The following is a 22,561-nucleotide window of genomic DNA, read 5'->3' as shown; positions in this document are numbered from 1 at the left end:
GAAATTTAATTTCTATAGGAAATTGTTTCAAAATTTTATTTCCATAGAAAATGTTCTCCAAATTTTATTTCCATAGAAAATTTTGTCAAAATTTTCTCTATAAAAATTTTGTTAAAATTTTCTCTATAAAAATTTTGTTAAAATTTTATTTCTATGGAAAATTTTGTCAAAATGTTATTTCTATAGAAAATTTTGTTAAAATTTTATTTCTATAGAAAATTTTGTCAAAACTTTATTTCTATAGAATTTTGTGTCAAAAATTTGTTTCTATACAAAATTTTGTCAACATTTTATTTCTATAGAAAATTTTGTCAAAACTTCATTTCTATAGACAATTTTTTCAAAATTTTATTTCTGTAGAAAATTTTGTCAAAATTTCCGAATCCAAAAAGAACATTTTCCCTATTTTTTGGCGACGATTTTTAAGTCGGGCTTTTATACAAACGTTTAGTTTATAAAATGTTGTAGACGTACTATGAATAAGGAAAACTGCATTGGGCTGGGGAAAATTTCAAAAAAATTCAAAAATAGCTAAAACCTAATAATTGTTTTGCAATAAAAGTAAATTAAATTTATCACAGGTTTAACGTTGAACTTTAATCTTTTATTTATACCACAGACGGATGGACAGATAGAAGCTAGACAAAATCCAATGAAAATGAGTATCACATAATTGTTTTTCAGCTACTGAAAGGAATTCCCAACTTTATGGTCAATAACAATTTTCATTTTCTTATCGAAAAAAGATTCTATTTGAATAATCCTCATGCATCTAAAGGAAACCTTTACTTTTGTTAGCCTTTTTCTTTATTTTTTGGAAATTATTACACATGTGTAAACATTTATTTTTAAATGCAATAGAATTTGCAAAACCAAAAAAAAAAATTTTAACCATTCTTTGATGAGTTTATCTTTATGTTTTCCATTTTGGTCTCCTTTTTATTGTGTGTCTTTTTAGAACTTCTATGGACAGCACCGGAACTTTTGAAAATGGAGAATAATCGTCCACCCGAAGGTACACAAAAGGGCGATGTATATTCATTTGCCATCATAGTCCATGAGATAAGCACCAGGCAAGGACCTTTTTATTTGGGTAAATTGGAGGATGAGAAATCGCCACAAGGTAGGTAAACCTATAAAATAAAATAAAAAATTATTCCATATAAAATTTCCAAACAGAGTGTGAACAAAATTTCAATGGAACCCAAAAATTATGATGATTTAATTTCATAGTAGACTAAACACCTAATGAGGCATAAATCGAGTTTTACAATATAAGTGAAAAAATATGATACAATGTCAGACCCTATCCCAAATTAGAATTAATTGTAGATCATTAAATTAAAATGTTTGGTTTTAAACGCGTCTGTTTTTGGATATGGTCCTTGACTTTATTTTGTGAAACCATAAATTTTCATTTGTGAGAGAAAGGTCATTTATTTACGATTACAAAATTATGGTCTACAGAGAAAAAAGAACAAAAATATGATGGTTTATGAAATGAACTATGAAGCTGTTTGCAAAGGACAAATACTTACGAGTTTACTTTGACAACTACAATTTATGGGAGTGAAACTAATACACTGGAAAAAATATTGTCAAAGATTTCATGTCTTTAAAATACGAATGGGGTTTTTGTTTAGCATAAAAGACGCATTTCTCTGATATTCAGGTTTTTTTCCTTGTCCCAAAGACGATAAACTTTTCTATAAAGTCGTCTTTTCTTCTTAATTAAGGGATTCGAATTAAAAATGGGTATCTTAAAATGAAAGAAAATTTTGTTTGACTAAGGTCAACTTGTCTTGAATAATTGTAAAAAATTCTTCAAAATTAATGAAATTGTCTTTAAACTGTTTTGTCTTTTTTCATCTTTACAGCAAATCATAAAAGCGTTTAAAAATATTACATGTTTTTGAACACTTTATTTTAATAATGATTTTTACTTGAAACATATCGTAATTTCTACTTGGAGTCAAGTCCGAATTTGAAAATTTAAGTTGTCGTTAATACGTTTTAAAAGGACTTAACTGCACATTGAAGAAAAAAACAAGTATATACGGCCGTAAGTTCGGCCAGGCCGAAGCTTATGTACCCTCCATCATGGATTGCGTAGAAACTTCATCTAAACACTGCCATCCACAATCGAATTACTTAAGTTGCGGTAACGCTCGCCGATGGCAAGGTATCTTAAAACCTCCTAACACCATCTTCTAAATTGTATGTAAGTCCATACGTGGTATATATTAAATCAAAAAAGATCGATCCAATACGTATATAATTCAGTTTGACAAAGTAGACATAAAATTTTGACAAAATTTTCTACAGAAATAAAATTTTAACAAAATTTTCTATAGAAATAAGATTTTCGCAAAATGTTCTATGACAAAATTTTCTACAGAAATAAAATTTTAACAAAATTTTCTATAGAAATAAAATTTTCGCAAAATGTTCTATAGAAATAAAAATTTTGACAAAATTTTCTATAGAAAGAAAATTTTGACAAAAATTTCTACAGAAATAAAATTTCAACAAAATTTTCTATAGAAATAAAATCTTGGTAGATTATTTTTGGCTCGAGTGGCAACCATGATTATGAACCGAATAAAATTTTAACAAAATTTTTTCTAGAAATAAAATTTTGAAAAAAATTTCTATAGAAATAAAATTTTGACAAAATTTTCTATAGAAATAAAATTTTGGTAGATTATTTTTGGCTCGAGTGGCAACCATGATTATGAACCGAATAAAATTTTAACAACATTTTCTCTAGAAATAAAATTTTGAAAAAATTTTCTATAGAAATAAAATTTTGAAAAAATTTTCTATAGAAATAAAATTTTGACAAAATTTTCTATAGAAATAAAATTTTGGTAGATTATTTTTGGCTCTAGTGGCAACCATGATTATGAACCGATATGGACCAATTTTTGTGTGATTGGACCAATTTTGGTATGGTTGTTAGCGACCATATACTAACACCACGTGCCTAATTTGAACCGGATCGGATGAATTTTGTTCCTCCAAGAGGCTCCGGAGGTCAAATCTGGAGAATGTTTTATGTGGGGGCTATATATAATTATGGACCGATATGGACCAATTCTGGCACGGTTGTTAAAGATCATATACTAACACCATGTTCCAAATTACAACCGGATTGGATGAAATTTGCTTCTCTTGGAGACTTCGCAAGCCAAATCTGGGGATCGGTTTATATGGGGGCTATATATAATTATGAACCGATGTGGACCAATTTTTGCATGGTTGTTAGAGACCATATACCAACACCATATACCAAATTTCAGCCGCATCGCATGAAATTTTCTTCTCTTTGAGGCTCCGCAAGCCAAATCTGGGGATCGGTTTTTATGGGGGCTATATATAGTTATAGACCGATGTGAACCAATTTTTGCATGGTTGTTAGAGACCATATACCAACACCATGTTCCAAATTTCAGCCGGATCGGATGTAATTTGCTTCTCTTTTAGGCTCCTCAAGCCAAATCTGGGGATCGGTTTATATGGGGGCTATATATAATTATGGACCGATGTGGACCAATTTTTGCATGGTTGTTAGAGACCATATACCAACACCATATACCATATTTCAGCCGGATCGGATGAAATATGCTTCTGTTAGAGGCTCCACAAGCCAAATCTGACGGTCCCTTTATATGGGGGCTATACGTAAAAGTGGACCGATATGGCCCATTTGCAATACCATCCGACCTACATCGATAACAACTACTTGTGCCAAGTTTCAAGTCGAAAGCTTGTTTCGTTGGGAAGTTAGCGTGATTTCAACAGACGGACGGACGGACGGACGGACATGCTTAGATCGACTCAGAATTTCACCACGACCCAGAATATATATACTTTATGGGGTCTTAGAGCAATATTTCGATGTGTTACAAACGGAATGACAAAGTTAATATACCCCCATCCTATGATGGAGGGTATAAAAACAGAAAAAACTAATATACTTAAATTCTATGCTTCTTTTGCTCGGAATCAATACCAAAATCATTAGTTAAAGACCAAATCATTGGAACCGAGTATACTTTTTTCAGTATACCAAAAATTTAAGAAAATTTTATGACCAATCTACCAAATTAAAAAAACTCCCAAATAAATGTGACACATTGGTTAAGCTACTCTTGTACTTTAGTCAAAGCATGGTTTTCAGCTGAAGTAAAACAATAAATCTTTTATTTCTATAGAAAATTTACAATAAAACTTTTATTTCTATAGAATATTTTGTCAACATTTTATTTCTATAGAAAATTTTGTCAAAATTTTATTTCTATAAAAAATGTTGTCAAAATTTTATTTCTAGAGACAATTTGGTCAAAATTTTATTTGTATTGAAAACTTTGTTAAAATCTTATTTCTATAGAAAGTTTGTCAAAATTTTATTTCTACGGAAAATTTTGTCAAAATTTTATTTCAATCGAAAATCTTGTCCAAATTTTATTTCTATAGAAAATTTTATTTCTATAAAAAATGTTGTAAAAATGTTATTTCTACGGAAAATTTTGTCAAAACTTTATTGAAATTGAAAATTTTGTCAAAATTTTATTTCTATAGAAAATTTTGTCAAATTTTTATTTCTATAGAAAACCTTGTAAAAATTTTATTTCTATAGAAAATTTTGTCAAAATTTTATTTATATTGAAAATTTTGTTAAAATGTTATTTCTATAGAAAGTTTGTCAAAATGTTATTTGTATAAAAAATGTTGTCAACATTTTATTTCTATAGAAAATTTTGCAACATTTTATTTGTATTGAAAATTTTTTCAAAATTTTATTTCTATAAAAAATTTTGTCAAAATTTTATTTCTATAAAAAATGTTGTCAAAATTTTATTTCTTTAGAAAATCTTGTCCAAATAGAAAATTTTGTCAAAATTGTATGTCTATATAAAATTTTGTTAATATTTGGTCAAAATTTTATTTGTATTTTGTTAAAATTTTATTTCTATAGAAAATCTTGTCAAAATTTTATTTCTATAGAAAATCTTGTCAAAATTTTATTTCTATAGAAAATCTTTTCAAAATTTTATATCTATAGAAATTTTTGTCAAATTTTTATTTCTATAGAAAATTTTCTCTAAATTTTATTTCTATTGAATATTTTGTCAAACCTTTATTATACCCTCCACCACAGGATAGGGGTATATTAACTTCGTCATTACGTTTCTAACACATCGCAATATTGCTCTAAGACCCCATAAAATATATATATTCTGGGTCGTGGTGAAATTCTGAGTCGATCTGAGCATGTCCGTCCATCACGATAACTTCCGAACGAAACAAGCTATCGACTTGAAACTTGGCACAAGTACTTGTTATTGATGTAGGTCGGATGGTATTGCAAATGGGCCATATCGGTCCACTTTTACGTGTAGCCCCCATATAAACGGACCCCCAAATTTGGCTTGCGAGGCCTCTAAGAAAAGCAAATTACATCCGATCCGGCTGAAATTTGGTACATGGTGTTAGTATATGGTCTCCAACAACCATGCAAAAATTGGTCCACATCGGTCCATAATTATATATAGCCCCCATATAAACCGATCCCCAGATTTGGCTTGCGGAGCCTCTAAGAGAAGAAAATTTCATCCGATCCGGCTGAAATTTGGTACTAGTGTTAGTACCAAATATTTAACAACCATGCAAAAATTGGTCCACATCGGTCAATAATTATATATAGCACCCCATATAAACCGATCCCCAGATTTGGTTTGCGGAGCCTCTAAGAGAAGAAACTTTCATCCGATCCGGCTGAAATTTGGTACATGGTGTTAGTATATGGTCTCTAATGACCATGCATAAATTGGTCCACATCGGTGCATAATTATATATACACCCTCAAAAAAAATCGCTTCTTTAACATATGTTCCAAACATATTTTGCAGGAAGCACATATATAATTGCATACTGCCGAAACATTAATATGTTTGTTTTATGTGAACATATTATATGTTTGGAAGCATTTTGAGCCAAAAATATTATATGCTTGGAAGAATTTTTCCCAAACACGATTGTGCTCATTCCCTAACATACTCGTAATTTTCACTTCCACGAAATTTTTTAGTTATTGGCACCTTTCTCTGTAATACAAATAATGTTGAAGAAATTATTCACTTTTATAATTTTTTTAAATTTTACCTTTCGCCTGCACGGAGAATCGAACCGAGGACCATACAGTTTGTAAGCCAACACACTATCCACTGGGCTACGTAGCTGTTATAGTCACCAGTAGATAATTATCGTTTTAAGTTACATTTATATAGCATAGTTTGCAGCGCCCACAAGCCCATGCAAACATAACATTATTTAACAGAAACATACATTTGTTTGCCACGTGGAGCAGTGGTTAGCATGTCTGCCTTGCATGCAAAGGGTCGTGGGTTCAATCCCTGCTCCGACCGAACATTTTTTTTTTTTTTTAATTTACACATTTATATTTATACTATATTAATTTTTTTAAATGAAACATCGAAATGTGCGTTATTAAAGATTTATAGTCAGTAACAGTGCTTGATATAAACGAAATTGAATGATTTTTGGATAAAATATTATTTTTTATTGCAAAAATAACAATCTTTAATAAAAAACTGTTTTTGTACAAAACTTTAAAATTTGGAAGGAATTCAAAAACTAACAAAAGAAGAACGTGGAGTCGAGTATAAACATACATACATAATTTTATAATATAAACATAAATTTATTTAGGAGTGAACAGTTTTTTACTAGCATTTAACACCATCGCTCTAAAATTCCTTTTATTTTCCTTTAATAATTCATTTTAAAGAAAATAAACTTTTTAAATTGTTTTAGCTGTAAAAGTCGAACTTTATGCCCGCTTTTATATTTGATGGTGTCCGTCAACTCCTCGTGGACTACTTTTTAATAAAGAGAAACTAAACTTTGTTTTTTTTACATTTTACTGTGTAATTTTTCACTATTTCCTCCTTATTTCATTTTACCGTCCCAACTCTAAAAAGAGTATAGTGCCCTTTCGTTATTTTTATGAAGACCCCTGATCTCTTTTAACGAACCAAGAAAAAAATAATGCCAAAATGATAAACAAAACACATGTCCACACATACATAAAATGCTGCTCTCAAAGTGAAAACATAAGCTGTTTGTTTTTCAAATGTCTATTCTCTTGGTTCAGAATGTATATTCTCTTTATTCAAATTAAATAATATTTAGACTTAAACATATCAAATTTTTGGCCTTATCATAAAACAGTTTTCCGAAACAACATACAAGCGATTTCACAGAAATTGTTCTCTTTTGACTCTTTTGCTGTGTTATATTGATATCTTTCGTCAACTCTCCCGGTTTCCATCTCTATTTCTCTCTATACTCTCTCTGTCGCTTTGAATAAAATATCACAACATATGTATGTTTAGTTGAAATTTGTAAATTTATATATGTTTGTATTCACACATATGATTTTTATGAAACATTCATGCCCCAAACATAATATATTCTAACATATTAACATAGATGTCCCAAACATTTAGTGTTAGTTTAGGAAAATTACATGTTCGCACTTAAATATATTGTGGTTTAAAATCGTGCCCGAAACACATTTTGTTTATATCGGAACATATGAAAAACATATTTTTCTAACAGTGTAGCCCCCATATAAACCGATGACCAGATTTGACCTCCGGAGCCTCTTGGAAGACCAAAATGCATCTGATTCAGTTGATATTTAGTACGTGGTGTTAATATATGGCCTCAAACACCCATGCAGGAATTGGTTCATATCAGTCCAAAATTATATATAACCCCCATATAAACCTTTTGCCTTTTGGAGAAGCTAAATTCATCCAATCTGGTTGAAATTTGGTATATGGTGGTAGTATATGATATTTAACAACCATGCCAAAAGTGGTCCATTTCAGTCCATAATCATATATAGCCCCCATATAAACGGATCCCGAGATTTGGTTTTGGAGACTCTTGGAGGAGCAAATTTCATCCGAGTCAGTTGAAATTTGGTACATTGTGCTAGTAAAGGGTGATACGGTCAAAATTTGGTCAATATAAACTTGCGTATTTCATTCAATTTTGCATTTAAAAAACCTGAACACCCCTCATTTTTAAGGTGTGTGTGTAGAATGTTGCTCCTATTTTGATTTTGGAATTCACTCTTCAGTTGTCAAAATGCCGTCCAAGCAAGAAGAGCAGCGTATCAAAATTTTGCTCGCGCATCGCGAAAATCCGAGCTACTCGCAGGCAAAGCTGGCAAAATCGCTAAAAGTTGCCAAATCAACCGTTACAAATGTAACTAAAGTGTTTGGGGAACGTTTGTCGACAGCCAGGAAGTCTGGATCGGGGGGAAATCGAAAACCGGAAGCCGCTGATACGACAAAGAGAGTTGCCGGTAGTTTCAAGCGAAACCTTAACCTCTCTCTCCGAGATGCCGCAAATAAGCTGGGTGTATCGTCTACAACCGTGCATCGAGCCAAACGAGCCGGACTATCGACTTACAAGAAGGTAGTGACTCCAAATCGCGATGATAAACAAAATACGACGGCCAAAGCGCGATCCCGGAGGCTGTACACGACGATGCTAACGAAGTTTGACTGCGTGGTAATGGACGACGAAACCTACGTCAAAGCCGACTACAAGCAGCTTCCGGGACAGGAGTTTTATACGGCAAAAGGAAGGGGAAAGGTAGCAGATATTTTCAATCACATAAAACTGTCAAAGTTCGCAAAGAAATATCTGGTTTGGCAAGCCATCTGTACCTGTGGCTTGAAAAGCAGCGTTTTCATAGCTTCCGGGACTGTCAACCAAGAAATTTACGTGAAAGAGTGTTTGAATAAACGTCTGCTGCCTTTCCTGAAGAAACACGGTTGTTCCGTACTGTTTCGGCCGGATTTGGCATCTTGCCATTACGGTAAAAAGGCCATGGAGTGGTACGCCGCCAACAATGTGCAGGTGGTTCCCAAGGACAAGAACCCTCCCAACACGCCAGAGCTCCGCCCAATTGAGAAATACTGGGCTATTGTCAAGCGGAACCTAAAGAAGACCAAAAAAACTGCTAAGGACGAGCAGCAGTTCAAGGCAAACTGGCTTTCTGCGGCGAAGAAGGTGGACAAGGTGGCTGTACAAAATCTGATGGCAGGTGTCAAGCGTGAGGCCCGGCAATTCGGATTTGGAAAAGCGAAAGCCTAACTGAATATTTTTCCTGAATTTTATACTAAATTTTTTAATAAACGATTTCCGTTAACAATCATGTTATAAAGGGTGATTCTTTTGAGGTTAGGATTTTCATGCATTAGTATTTGACAGATCACGTGGGATTTCAGACATGGTGTCAAAGAGAAAGATGCTCAGTATGCTTTGACATTTCATCATGAATAGACTTATTAACGAGCAACGCTTGCAAATCATTGAATTTTATTACCAAAATCAGTGGCAGAAAATCCGCTTTTTTATCGACAAATTTTGTTCAGCGATGAGGCTCATTTCTGGTTGAATGGCTACGTAAATAAGCAAAATTGCCGCATTTGGAGTGAAGAGCAACCAGAAGCCGTTCAAGAACTGCCCATGCATCCCGAAAAATGCACTGTTTGGTGTGGTTTGTACGCTGGTGGAATCATTGGACCGTATTTTTTCAAAGATGCTGTTGGACGCAACGTTACGGTGAATGGCGATCGCTATCGTTCGATGCTAACAAACTTTTTGTTGCCAAAAATGGAAGAACTGAACTTGGTTGACATGTGGTTTCAACAAGATGGCGCTACATGCCACACAGCTCGCGATTCTATGGCCATTTTGAGGGAAAACTTCGGAGAACAATTCATCTCAAGAAATGGACCGGTAAGTTGGCCACCAAGATCATGCGATTTGACGCCTTTAGACTATTTTTTGTGGGGCTACGTCAAGTCTAAAGTCTACAGAAATAAGCCAGCAACTATTCCAGCTTTGGAAGACAACATTTCCGAAGAAATTCGGGCTATTCCGGCCGAAATGCTCGAAAAAGTTGCCCAAAATTGGACTTTCCGAATGGACCACCTAAGACGCAGCCGCGGTCAACATTTAAATGAAATTATCTTCAAAAAGTAAATGTCATGGACCAATCTAACGTTTCAAATAAAGAACCCATGAGATTTTGCAAATTTTATGCGTTTTTTTAAAAAAAAAAGTTATCAAGCTCTTAACAAATCACCCTTTATATAGCCCTCAGATAAATCGATCCCCAATCACACAAAAATTGGTCCATATCAAGTTCATAATTGTATATAGCCCCCATATAAGCGACCCCCATATTTCAATTCTGGCTGTCTACGTACCGTTCAAAAGTTCATATCGATTAGTAATTATTTGTACTCTTACCTACACATACCTTTTTTGTCTAATATATACCACGTATGGACTAACTCGATTGTGGATGACAGTCTTTCGTAGAAGTTTCTACGTAATCAATGGTGGAGGGTACATAAGATTCGGCCTGGACGAACTTACGGCCATATATACTTGTTTATATACCCACCACCATAGAATGGTGACGGGGGTATAATAAGTTTGTCATTCCGTTTGTAACACATCGAAATATCGATTTCCGACTATATAAAGTATATATATTCTTGATCAGGGAGAAATTCTATGACGATATAACGATGTCCGTCTGTCTGTCTGTCTATTGTAATCACGCTACAGTCTTCAATAATGAAGTATTCGTGCTGAAATTTTGCACAAACTCGTCTTTTGTCTGCAGGCAGGTCAAGTTCGAAGATTGGCTATATCGGTCCAGGTTTTGATATAGTCCCCATATAAACCGACCTCCCGATTTGGGGTCTTGGGCTTATAGAAATTGTACTTTTTATCCAATTTTTCTGAAATGGGAAATCTAGAGGTATTTTAGGGCCATAAAGAGGTGTGCCGAAAATGGTGAGTATCGGTACATATTTTGGTATAGACCCCATATAGACCGATTTCCCGATTTTACTTCTTGGGCTTATAGAAACCGCAGTTTTTATTCAATTTACCTGAAATTGAAAATCTAGAGGTATTGTAGGACCACAAATACGTGTGCCAAAAATTGTGAGTATCGGTCTATATTTTGGTATATCTCCCATATAGACCGATCTCCCGATTTTACTTCTTGGATTTATAGAAACCGCAGTTTTTATTCAATTTACCTGAAATTGGAAATCTAGAGGTATTCTAGGACCACAAATACGTGTGCCAAAAATTGTGAGTATCGGTCCATGTTTTGGTATGGTCCCCATATAGTTTTTATCCAATTTGTCTGAAATTCGAAATCTAGAGGTATTTTCGGGTCATAAAGAGGTGTGCCGAAAACGGTGAGTATCGGTCCATATTTTAGTATAGACCCCATAAGAACGATCTACCGATTTAACTAGAAACCGTAGTTTTATCTGATTTGCCTGAAATTGTAAATATTCTGGTATTTTAGGCTCACAAAAACGTGTATCGGAATAAGTTTTTATCGGTCCATTTGGTAATGCCTCCATATAGACCGACTTCACTTCTTGAGGGTGTAGAAGGCGCACTGATCATGAAAATTGCTTGAAACTCAATGTAAAATTTCCAGATTTTACTTCTACAGATTTAAGATTTCAAATCAAGACGCTATTTTATAATTTTCTTGCATACTTACAAGATATGTTAATGATTCCTCTAAAACTCAAACAAAAATGGTTCTTATAAATCCAGAATCTGATATAGTCCTCATAGGTGAAATTTTTAAATTTATCTTCGGGAAGTGTCCTCAAGTCCTCAAGCCCTCCTGAAATTTCAAAGGAAACCCTAATATTTGGGTCATGGTGGTGGGTATTTAAGATTCGGCCCGGTCGAACTTAGTGCTGTATATACTTGTTTATTTCTCAAAATGGTATTTGTATAAAAAATCTTGTCAAAATTTTATTTCTATAGAAAATTTTGCAACATTTTATTTGTATTGAAAATTTTGTTAAAATTGTATTTCTATAAAAAACCTTGTTAAAATTTTATTTCTTTAGAAAATTTTGTTAAAATTTTATTTCTATAAAAAATGTCAAAATTTTATTTCTTTAGAAAATCTTGTCCAAATAGAAAATTTTGTCAAAAGTGTATGTCTATATAAAATTTTGTCAAAATTTTATTTGTATTTTGTTAAAATTTTATTTCTATAGAAAATCTTGTCAACATTTTATTTCTATAGAAAATCTTGTCCAAATTTTATTTCTATAGAAATTTTGTTAAATTTTTATTTATATAGAAAATTTTCTCTAAATTTTATTTCTATTGAATATTTTGTCAAACCTTTATAATACCCTCCACCACAGGATAGGGGTATATTAACTTTGTCACTCCGCTTGTAACACATCGAAATATTGCTCTAAGACCCCATAAAGTATGTATATTCTGGATCGTGGTGAAATTCTGAGTCGATTTGAGCATGTCCGTCCGTCTGTTGAAATCACGCTAACTTCCGAACGAAACAAGCTATCGACTTGAAACTTGGCACAAGTACTTGTTATTGATGTAGGTCAGATGGTATTGCAAATGGGCCATATCGGTCCACTTTTACGTATAGCCCCCATATAAACGGACCCCCAAATTTGGTTTGCCGATCCTCTAAGAGAAGCAAATTTCATCCGATCCGGCTGAAATTTGGTACATGGTGTTGGTATATGTTCTCTAACAACCATGCAAAAATTGGTCCACATCGGTCCATAATTATATATAGCCCCCATATAAACCGATCACCAGATTTGACCTCCGGAGCCTCTTGGAAGACCAAAATTCATCTGATTCAGTTGATATTTGGTACGTGGTGTTAATATATGGCCTCAAACACCCATGCAGGAATTGGTTCATATCAGTCCATAATTATATATAACCACCATATAAACCGATCCCCAGATTTGACCTCCGGTGCATTTGGGAAAGATAAATTCATCCAATCTGGTTGAAATTTGGTATATGGTGGTAGTATATGATATTTAACAACCATGCCAAAAGTGGTCCATATCAGTCCATAATCATATATAGCCCCCATATAAACGGATCCCGAGATTTGGTTGTGGAGCCTCTTGGAGGAGCAAATTTCACCCGAGTCAGTTGAAATTTGGTACATTGTGCTAGTATATGACCGTTAACAACCATGCCTAACTAGGTCCATATCGGTCCAACATATAGTTATATATAGCCCTCAGATAAATCGATCCCCAATTACACAAAAATTGGTCCATATCAAGTTCATAATTGTATATAGCCCCCAGAACATGAAGAATTCTACCAATCTACCAAACAGTAAAAATTCTCCTATTTTTGGTAGAATTCTACCAACTGTGGCAACTCATGCTTCTGGAGAATATGAAAAATCATTTTTTGAAATACCATCAACTGTATCATTTATATGGAAAACATAATATTTAATTATAAAAATTGAAATTATAAAACAAACATAAACTTTGTGTATTATTATTAATTTTGTTTTTTTATGTTTTGATAAAATATTTTTCCTATATAAACAACAAAATATAAGGATTTTCTTCGAGAGACAGCTGAAAATACACACACATATTTTAAATATTTTTATATATTTTAACGGAACTTTGCCTTTTGTTCTTAAAAAAAGATAATATATATTTCATATATGTAGTTGGGAATCGATATTTCGATGTTTTACAATCGGAATGGTAAACTTATTGTACCCCATCACCATTCTATGGTGGTGTTTAGCAGATACGATTTAAATTATTTTCAAATGGATTCACTTAACCCTGCACAAGCTGTATTGGAATATTAAAATGTTCACTGAACTTTTCGAACAGGCAACCGCACACACTTCAAATAAACCACATTCCATTTGGTAATCGTTTTCCCTTGTCTTTATCAAATTAAAGTTTTAATTCACCAAAAAAAAGACTATAACCAATAACTTTAACTCTTATAGGGGGGGGGGGGGTGGGGGAAACATTTTTGCCATTTGTGGTTTTCGGAAAAAGCAGACCCAAGAAAAATTCTTTCATTTGCTCCTTGGCCACTTTCATGGTCGTAGGCATGATTTTTATTTAATTGTCCTTTTAATTCTTGGCAAAAGTGTTTTTTCCTTTCTTTTTTTATGAAATTACTTTATTGTATATTTGGTCTCCTTGAACTTAATGTTCCATAGCTACTCCAGATTTTCTTCTTGACTAATAGGCATTTCAAGGATTTAAGGAAAGAAACTGGTCATGAGCAGGCCTCTTGTCTACATCTAAGGACAATAACATTAATTTTTATATGATTTTAAAGTTTATTTTGTAATGTCTGGTGCAGGGTATTTTATTTGCTAGTAAGTGTACACACAGTGAAAAAAAAATGTTGACAATTTTGAGCCAGGGACAAAAAAAACTTTTTGTTTAGAAAATTTTGAGCGATAGATTTTCTGTAAAGAAAAATTGTAGGCCCAAAAGATAGACTTAAATTATAGAAAATGTAGAGCCCCAGGGGCGAAATGGTGATAAATGGAGTTATTAGATTTTCTGTTTAGAAAATGTTGAAACCCTGGGCGATAGAATTTCTTTATAGGAAATTTTGAGCCCCTGAGCGATAGATTTTCTGTTTAGAAAAATTTGAGCCCATGGACTATAGATTTTCTGTATGTAAAATGTAGAGCAATAGATTTTCTGTATAGAAAATTTTGAGCCTCTGGGCAATAGATTTTTTGTTTAGAAAATTTTGAGCCCCTGGGCGATAGATTTCTGTATAGAAAATTTTGAGACCCTGGGCGATAGATTTTCTGTATAGAAAATTTTGAGCCCATGGGCGATAGATTTTCTGTATGAAAAATTTTGAGCCCCTGGGCGATAGATTTTCTGTATCAAAAATTTTGAGCCCCTGGGCGATAGAATTTCTTTATAGAAAATTTTCAGCCTCTGGGCGATAGATTTTCTTTATAGAAAATTTTGAGCACCTGAGCGATAGATTTTATGCATAGAAAATTTTGAGCCCCTGGTCGTTAGTTTTTCTGCATAGAAATTTTTGAGTCCCATGGCGATAGATTTTCTATATAGAAAATGTAGAGCAATAGATTTTCTTTATAGAAAATTTTGAGACCCTGGGCGATAGATTTTCTGTATAGAAAATTTTGAGACCCTGGGCGATAGATTTTCTGTTTAGAACAATTTGATCCCCTGGGCGATAGATTTTCTGTAAAAAAAATTTTGAGCACCAAAGCGATAGATTCTCTTATAGAAAATGTTGAGCCCCTAGGCTATAGATTTTCTGTACAGAAAATGTTGAGCCCCTGGGCGATAGATTTTCCGTTTAGAAAAAATTGAGCCCCTGAGCGATAGATTTTCTGTATATAAAATTTTGAGCCCCTGGGCGATAGATCTTCTGTATAGAAAATGTTGAGGCCCTGTGCGATAGATTTTCTGTATAGAAAATTTTGAGCCCCTGGATGATAGATTTTCTGTGCAGAACATTTTGAGCCCCAGGGGTGATAGATTTTCTCTATAGAAAAATTTGGGCCCCTGGCCGATAGATTTTCTGTGCAGAAAATTTTGAATTTTCTGTGAAAAATTTTTGAGTCCCAGGGCGATAGATTTTCTGTATAGAAATTTTTGAGCCCCTGGGTGATAGATTTTCTGTGCAGAAAATTTTGAGCCCCAGGGGTGATAGATTTTCTCTAAGAAAAATTTGGGCCCCTGGCCGATAGATTTTCTGTGCAGAAAATTTTCAATTTTCTGTATAGAAAATTTTGAGCCTCTGGGCGATAGATTTTCTGTGTAAAAATTTTTGAGTCCCAGGGCGATAGATTTTCTGTATAGAAATTTTTGAGCCCCTGGGTGATAGATTTTCTGTGCAGAAAGTTTTGAGCCTCAGGGGTGATAGATTTTCTGTATAGAAAAATTTGGGCCCCTGGGCAATAGATTTTCTGTTTAGAAATTTTTGAGCCCCTGGGTGATAGATTTTCTGTATAGAAAATTTCGGCCCCTGGGCTATAGATTTTCTGTAAAGAAAATGTTGAGCCCCTGGTCGTTAGTTTTTCTGCATAGAAATTTTTGAGTCCCATGGCGATAGATTTTTTGTATAAAAACTTTCGGCCCCTGGGCGATAGATTTTCTGTATAGAAAATTTTGAGCCCCTAGGCTATAGATTTTCTGTAAAGAAAATTTTGAGCCCCTGGGCGATAGATTTTCAGTTTAGAAAAATTTGAGCCCCAGGGGCGATAGATTTTCTGTATAGAAAATTTTGAGCCCCTAGCCGATAGATTTTCTGTTTAGAAATTTTTGAGCCTCTTGTCGTTAGTTTTTCTGCATAGAAATTTTTGAGTCCCTTGGCTATAGATTTTCTGTTTGGAAAATTTTGAGCCCCAGGGGTGATAGATTTTCTGTATAGAATATTTGAGCCTCTGGGCGGTAGATTTTCTATATAGACAATTTTGAGCGTCCCGGGATTAACATTTTGTTTTTATGTTATATGGATCAAATTTTTATTATAGATAATTTTGAGTCTTTTTTTTTCTTAGTGTATTATTTTTGCTTCATTTCATGTTGTCATATCACTTAATTCATTGCTAATAACATTTAAGTGGTTGTGAAACAAAAGACCTGACTTTGGGATTCTTTTCAAGTTTTTGTGTTGAAAATTATGTATCCTTTATTATTGATGTTGGGTCATTCGGTCACAGTACACAGTCAATTTCGTTGTGAGTATGTGAGGGTGGATTTTCAAACTTAATAATGAATTTCATTGGATATGTGATAAAATGATTTGATTTTTAAATTTAATCATATCCCTCTACAAAGTATAAGTAACTTGATTGGTTTATTGATTTATACTACATTTACCCAAAAAATGTTCATATGGCAATCTCGATGTGCTGACATAGCTGAAAGATTTTCGCATGACATGGTTTTTTATTTCAATTTATTTCTATGTATCAAAAACTTTGTAAGACCATTTTACTCGGAACCTCGTATTGGTTTCCTTAACAAACCTCAGACCCTTAAAAACTCAATTTATTAATAGACTTTTTCAGCATGAACTGAAAGAATATGTTTGAAGTCTATGCTGTGATACGATTGCTTTGGCATTAATGTTCAGTATTTGTTTCAATACTCTTGATGCTACTTGAATTGAAGCTACTATATTGTATTTAGTTCATTCACATGAAACTTTAACCACATGGCTAAAAATGACTTCATGGTCCAACGGATGCAATGGATATTTCACTAAGAGAAGAGAAAGTGAAAGCACATTATAATACTTCACTAATGCATATGACACAGTTTGTACAGCTTAATCTATTCAAAAGAAATATTTGGGAAAGGAGATAAGGATATAACAGTCGAAAATTCACAAAAACTCAACATGTGGAAGCCGACGCTGCACAATCTTCAAATTAGACTTACCGAGTTTTGTAGTTTTTTTGATCAAAAAGTTAACTTTAATTAAAATAGGAAAGCGCAGAATTATTATTATTATTTTTTTTTGGAAAAATTTTATTTCTATAGAAAATTTTCCCAAAATTTTATTTATATAAAAAATTTTGTCAAAATTTTACTTCTATAAAAATTTTATCCAAAATTTAATTTCTATATAAAATTTTGTCAAAATTTTACTCCTATAGAAAATTTTGTCAATATTGTATTTCTATAGGAAATTTTATCAAATTTTCTATAAAAAATTTTGGCAAAATTTTAATTCTATAGAAAATTTTGTCAAAATTTTATTTCTACAAAAAAATTTTGTCCGACTTTTATTTCTATAGAATAAAAAATTTTATTTCTACAGAACATTTTCTCAAATTTTTACTTTATAAAAAATTTTCCCTAAATTTTGTCAAAATTTTATTTCTATAGAATAATTTCTCAAAATTTTATTTCTATAGAAAATTTTGTCAAAATTTTATTTCTATAGAAAATTTTGTCAAAATTTTATTTCTACAGAACATTTTCTCAAATTTTTATTTTATAAAAAATTTTCCCTAAATTTTGTTTCTATAGAACATTTTTTGAAAATTTTATTTCTATAGAAAATTTTGTCGAAATTTTATTTCTACAGAAAATTTTGTAGAAATTTTATTTCTATAGAAAATTTTGTCAAAATTGTATTTCTATAGAACATTTTCTCAAAATTTTATTTCTATAGAAAATCTTGTCAAAATTTTATTTCTATAAAAATTTTTTTTTCAAAATTTTAGTTTTACTTTTAGTTGTTGTATAGTTGACCTTTTAGTATAACTATTTGTAGAGTTTGTAAGGCTTGAGGTCATGTACTAATATAATAAAATAAAATCTTAGTTTTTTTATAGTGTTTTATTTTTGTTTTCTTTCCAATATTTCGAACACCATCGTTGTCCGACTTCAGGGAAATTCAATTTTGAAACTGGTGGTCCTGTTGTGACTTGCTCGCCACTACGCAAAAAATTCTCACAATTTTATTTCTATAAAAATTTTATCCAAAATTTAATTTCTATAGAAAATTTTGTCAAAATTTTACTCCTATAGAAAATTTTGTCGAAATTGTATTTCTATAGGAAAATTTCTCACAATTTTACTTCTATAGAAAATTTTGTCAAAATTTTATTTCTATAGAAAATTTTGTTAAAATTTTATTTCTATAGAAAATTTTCTCAAATTTTTCTTTTATAAAAACTTTTCTCTAGATCTTTTTTCTATAGAAAATTTTATTTCTATAGAAAATTTTGTCGAAATTTTATTTCTATAGAAAATTTTGTAGAAATTTTATTTCAATAGAAAATTTTGTCAAAATGGTATTTCTATAGAAATAAAATTTTGAAAAAATTTTCTATGTTGTCAAAATTTTTTGTCAAAATTTTATTTCTATAGAAATTTTTTCCAAAATTTTAGTTTTACGCAAAAATTTCTCACAATTTTATTTCTATAAAAATGTTATCCAAAATTTAATTTCTATAGAAAATTTTGTCAAAATTTTACTTCTATAGAAAATTTGGTCAAAATTGTATTTCTATAGGAAATTTTATCAAATTTTCTATAAAACATTTTGGCAAAATTTTACTTCTATAGAAAATTTTGTCAAAATTTTATTTCTACAAAAACTTTTGTCCGACTTTTATTTCTATAGAATAATTTCTCAAAATTTTATTTCTACAGAACATTTTCTCAAATTTTTACTTTATAAAAAATTTTCCCTAAATTTTGTCAAAATTTTATTTCTATAGAATAATTTCTCAAAATTTTATTTCTATAGAAAATTTTGTCAAAATTTTATTTCTATAGAAAATTTTGTCAAAAATTTATTTCTATAGAAAATTTTGTCAAAATTTTATTTCTACAGAACATTTTCTCAAATTTTTATTTTATAAAAAATTTTCCCTAAATTTTGTTTCTATAGAACATTTTTTGAAAATTTTATTTCTATAGAAAATTTTGTCGAAATTTTATTTCTACAGAAAATTTTGTAGAAATTTTATTTCTATAGAAAATTTTGTCAAAATTGTATTTCTATAGAACATTTTCTCAAAATTTTATCTCTATAGAAAATCTTGTCAAAATTTTATTTCTATAAAAATTTTTTTCAAAATTTTAGTTTTACTTTTAGTTGTTGTATAGTTGACCTTTTAGTATAACTATTTGTAGAGTTTGTAAGGCTTGAGGTCATGTACTAATATAACAAAATAAAATCTTAGTTTTTTTATAGTGTTTTATTTTTGTTTTCTTTCCAATATTTCGAACACCATCGTTGTCCGACTTCAGGGAAATTCAATTTTGAAACTGGTGGTCCTGTTGTGACTTGCTCGCCACTACGCAAAAAATTCTCACAATTTTATTTCTATAAAAATTTTATCCAAAATTTAATTTCTATAGAAAATTTTGTCAAAATTTTACTCCTATAGAAAATTTTGTCGAAATTGTATTTCTATAGGAAAATTTCTCACAATTTTATTTCTATAGAAAATTTTGTCAAAATTTTATTTCTATAGAAAATTTTGTTAAAATTTTATTTCTATAGAAAATTTTCTCAAATTTTTCTTTTATAAAAAATTTTCTCTAGTTCTTTTTTCTATAGAAAATTTTATTTCTATAGAAAATTTTGTCGAAATTTTATTTCTATAGAAAATTTTGTAGAAATTTTATTTCAATAGAAAATTTTGTCAAAATGGTATTTCTATAGAAATAAAATTTTGAAAAAATTTTCTATGTTGTCAAAATTTTTTGTCAAAATTTTATTTCTATAGAAATTTTTTCCAAAATTTTAGTTTTACGCAAAAATTTCTCACAATTTTATTTCTATAAAAATGTTATCCAAAATTTAATTTCTATAGAAAATTTTGTCAAAATTTTACTTCTATAGAAAATTTTGTCAAAATTGTATTTCTATAGGAAAATTGCTCTCAATTTTATTTCTACAGAAAATTTTGTCAAACTTTTATTTCTATAGAAAAATTTCTCAAAATTTTATTTCTATCAAAAATTTTGTCAAAATTTTATTTCTATAGAAAATTTTGTCAAAATTGTATTTCTACAGAAAATTTTCTCAAATTTTTATTTTATAAAAAATTTTCCATAGATTTTGTTTCTATAGAAAATTTTTTGAAAATAATATTTCTATAGAAAATATTGTCAAAATTGTATTTCTATAGAAAATTTTCTCAAAATTTTATTTCTTAGAAATTTTTCTCAAAATTTTATTTCTATAAAAATTTTATTCAATTTTTTTTTCTATAAAAATTTTATTCAAAATTTAATTTCTATAAAAATTTTACTCAAAATTTAAATTCTATTGAAAATTTTGTCAAAATTTTATTTCTATAGAAATTCCTGTCAAAATTTTATTTTTATAGAAAATTTTGGCAAAATTTTATTTCTATAGAAACTTTTATCAACATTTTATTTCTATAGAAAATTTTGTCAAAATTTTAATTCTATAGAAAATTTTGTCAAACTTTTATTTCTATAGAAAATTTCCTCAAATTTTTATTTTATAGAAAATTTTCCCTAGGTTAGGTTAGGAGGCAGCCCGATATATCAGGCTCACTTAGACTATTCAGTCGATTGTGATACCACAGTGGTGAACTTCTCTCTTATCACTGAGTGCTGCCCGATTCCATGTTAAGCTCAATGACAATGGACCTAAAGCCGAATCCGAACGGCGTTCCACATTGCAATGAAACCCCTTAGAGAAGCTTTGAAACACTCAGAAATGTCACCAACATTACTGAGGTGGGATAATCCACCGCTGAAAAACTTTTTTGGTGTTCGGTCGAAGCAGGAATCGAACCCCCGACCTTGTGGATGCAAGGTGGGCATGCTAACCATTGCACCACGGTGGTTCTTAAAATTTTCACTAGATTTTGTTTCTATAGAAAATTTTGTCAAAATTTTATTTCTATAGAAAATTTTGTCACTAGTTTATTTCTATAGAAAATTTTGTCAAAATTTTAATTCTATGGAAAATTTTGTGATAAATTTCATTTCTATAAAATTTTTATCAAAATTGTATTTCTATAGAGAATTTCGTCATACTTTTTTTCTATAGAACATTTTTTAAAAATTTTATTTCTATAGAAAATTTTGTCAACATTTAATTTCTACAGAAAATTTTCTCAATATTTTATTTCTATAGAAAATTTTCTCAAAATGTTATTTCTTTAGGAATTTTTTTCTCAAAATTTTATTTCTAAAGACAATCTTCTAAATTTTTTTTTCTATAGAAAATTTTTTCAACATTTTATTTCTATAGAAAATTTTCCCAAAATTTTATTTTTATAGAAAATTTTGTCAAAAATTTATTTCTATAGAAAATTTTGTCAAAATTTTATTTCTATAGAAAATTTTCTCAAAATGTTATTTCTTTAGTAAATTTTTTCTCAAAATTTTATTTCTGAAGACAATCTTCTAAATTTTTTTTCTATAGAAAATTTTCTCAACATTTTATTTCTATAGAGAATTTAGTCAACATTTTATTTCTATACAAAATTTTCCCAAGATTTTATTACTATAGAAAATTTTCCCAAAATTGTATTTCTATAGAAAATTTTCCCAAAATTTTATTTTTATATAAAATTTTCCCAAAATTTTATTTCAATAGAAAATTTTTCAAAATTTTATTTCTATAGAATATTTTGTCAAAATTTTATTTCTATAGAAAATTTTGTCAAATTTTAATTTTTATGGAAAATTCTGTTAAACATAGAATTAGGCAGCACTCAGTTATAGGAGAGAAGTTCACCACTGTGGTAGCACAATGGACTGACCAGTCTAAGAAAGCCTGATATATCGGGCTGCCACCTAACCTAACCTAGGGAAAATTTTCTACAAAATAAAAATTTGAGAAAATTTTCTATAGAAATAAAAGTTTGGCAAAATTTTCTATAGAAATAAAATACATTTTATTTCTATAATTTTCTATAGAAGTAGAAATAAGGGGCTGCCACAATACCTAAGCTAATCCATTTAAAATTAATTGGAGAGGGATACTAAGACTACAAACTTTAAACTTAAGGACCTATTGAATATGTCATTGAATTTGTCCTGTCAATCACTTGTCTTCCACTTATTTCCCTCTCAAAAAAAACCTTTAGATGAACTTATAGATTGAAGAG

The 22,561-nt window shown here is 30.4% G+C and overlaps 1 protein-coding gene across 3 annotated transcripts in view; it reads left to right on the top strand.

Annotated features, from left to right (window-relative positions):
* The window catches only part of LOC142221043 (atrial natriuretic peptide receptor 1), a 472,193-nt gene that overhangs the window by 431,822 nt on the left and 17,810 nt on the right, over nt 1–22,561 (top strand). For all 3 annotated transcript variants that reach the window (XM_075290535.1, XM_075290536.1, XM_075290537.1), the window contains one exon: nt 959–1,123. In XM_075290535.1, coding sequence (XP_075146650.1) covers nt 959–1,123 — 165 coding nt within the window. The remainder of the gene's footprint in view (nt 1–958; nt 1,124–22,561) is intronic.

This window comes from Haematobia irritans, chromosome 1 (assembly GCF_050003625.1).
Source record: "Haematobia irritans isolate KBUSLIRL chromosome 1, ASM5000362v1, whole genome shotgun sequence".
Classification (NCBI taxonomy): domain Eukaryota; kingdom Metazoa; phylum Arthropoda; class Insecta; order Diptera; family Muscidae; genus Haematobia; species Haematobia irritans.
Note: the sequence above shows the minus strand (reverse complement) of the source record. Positions and strands in the feature narration are given on the sequence as shown.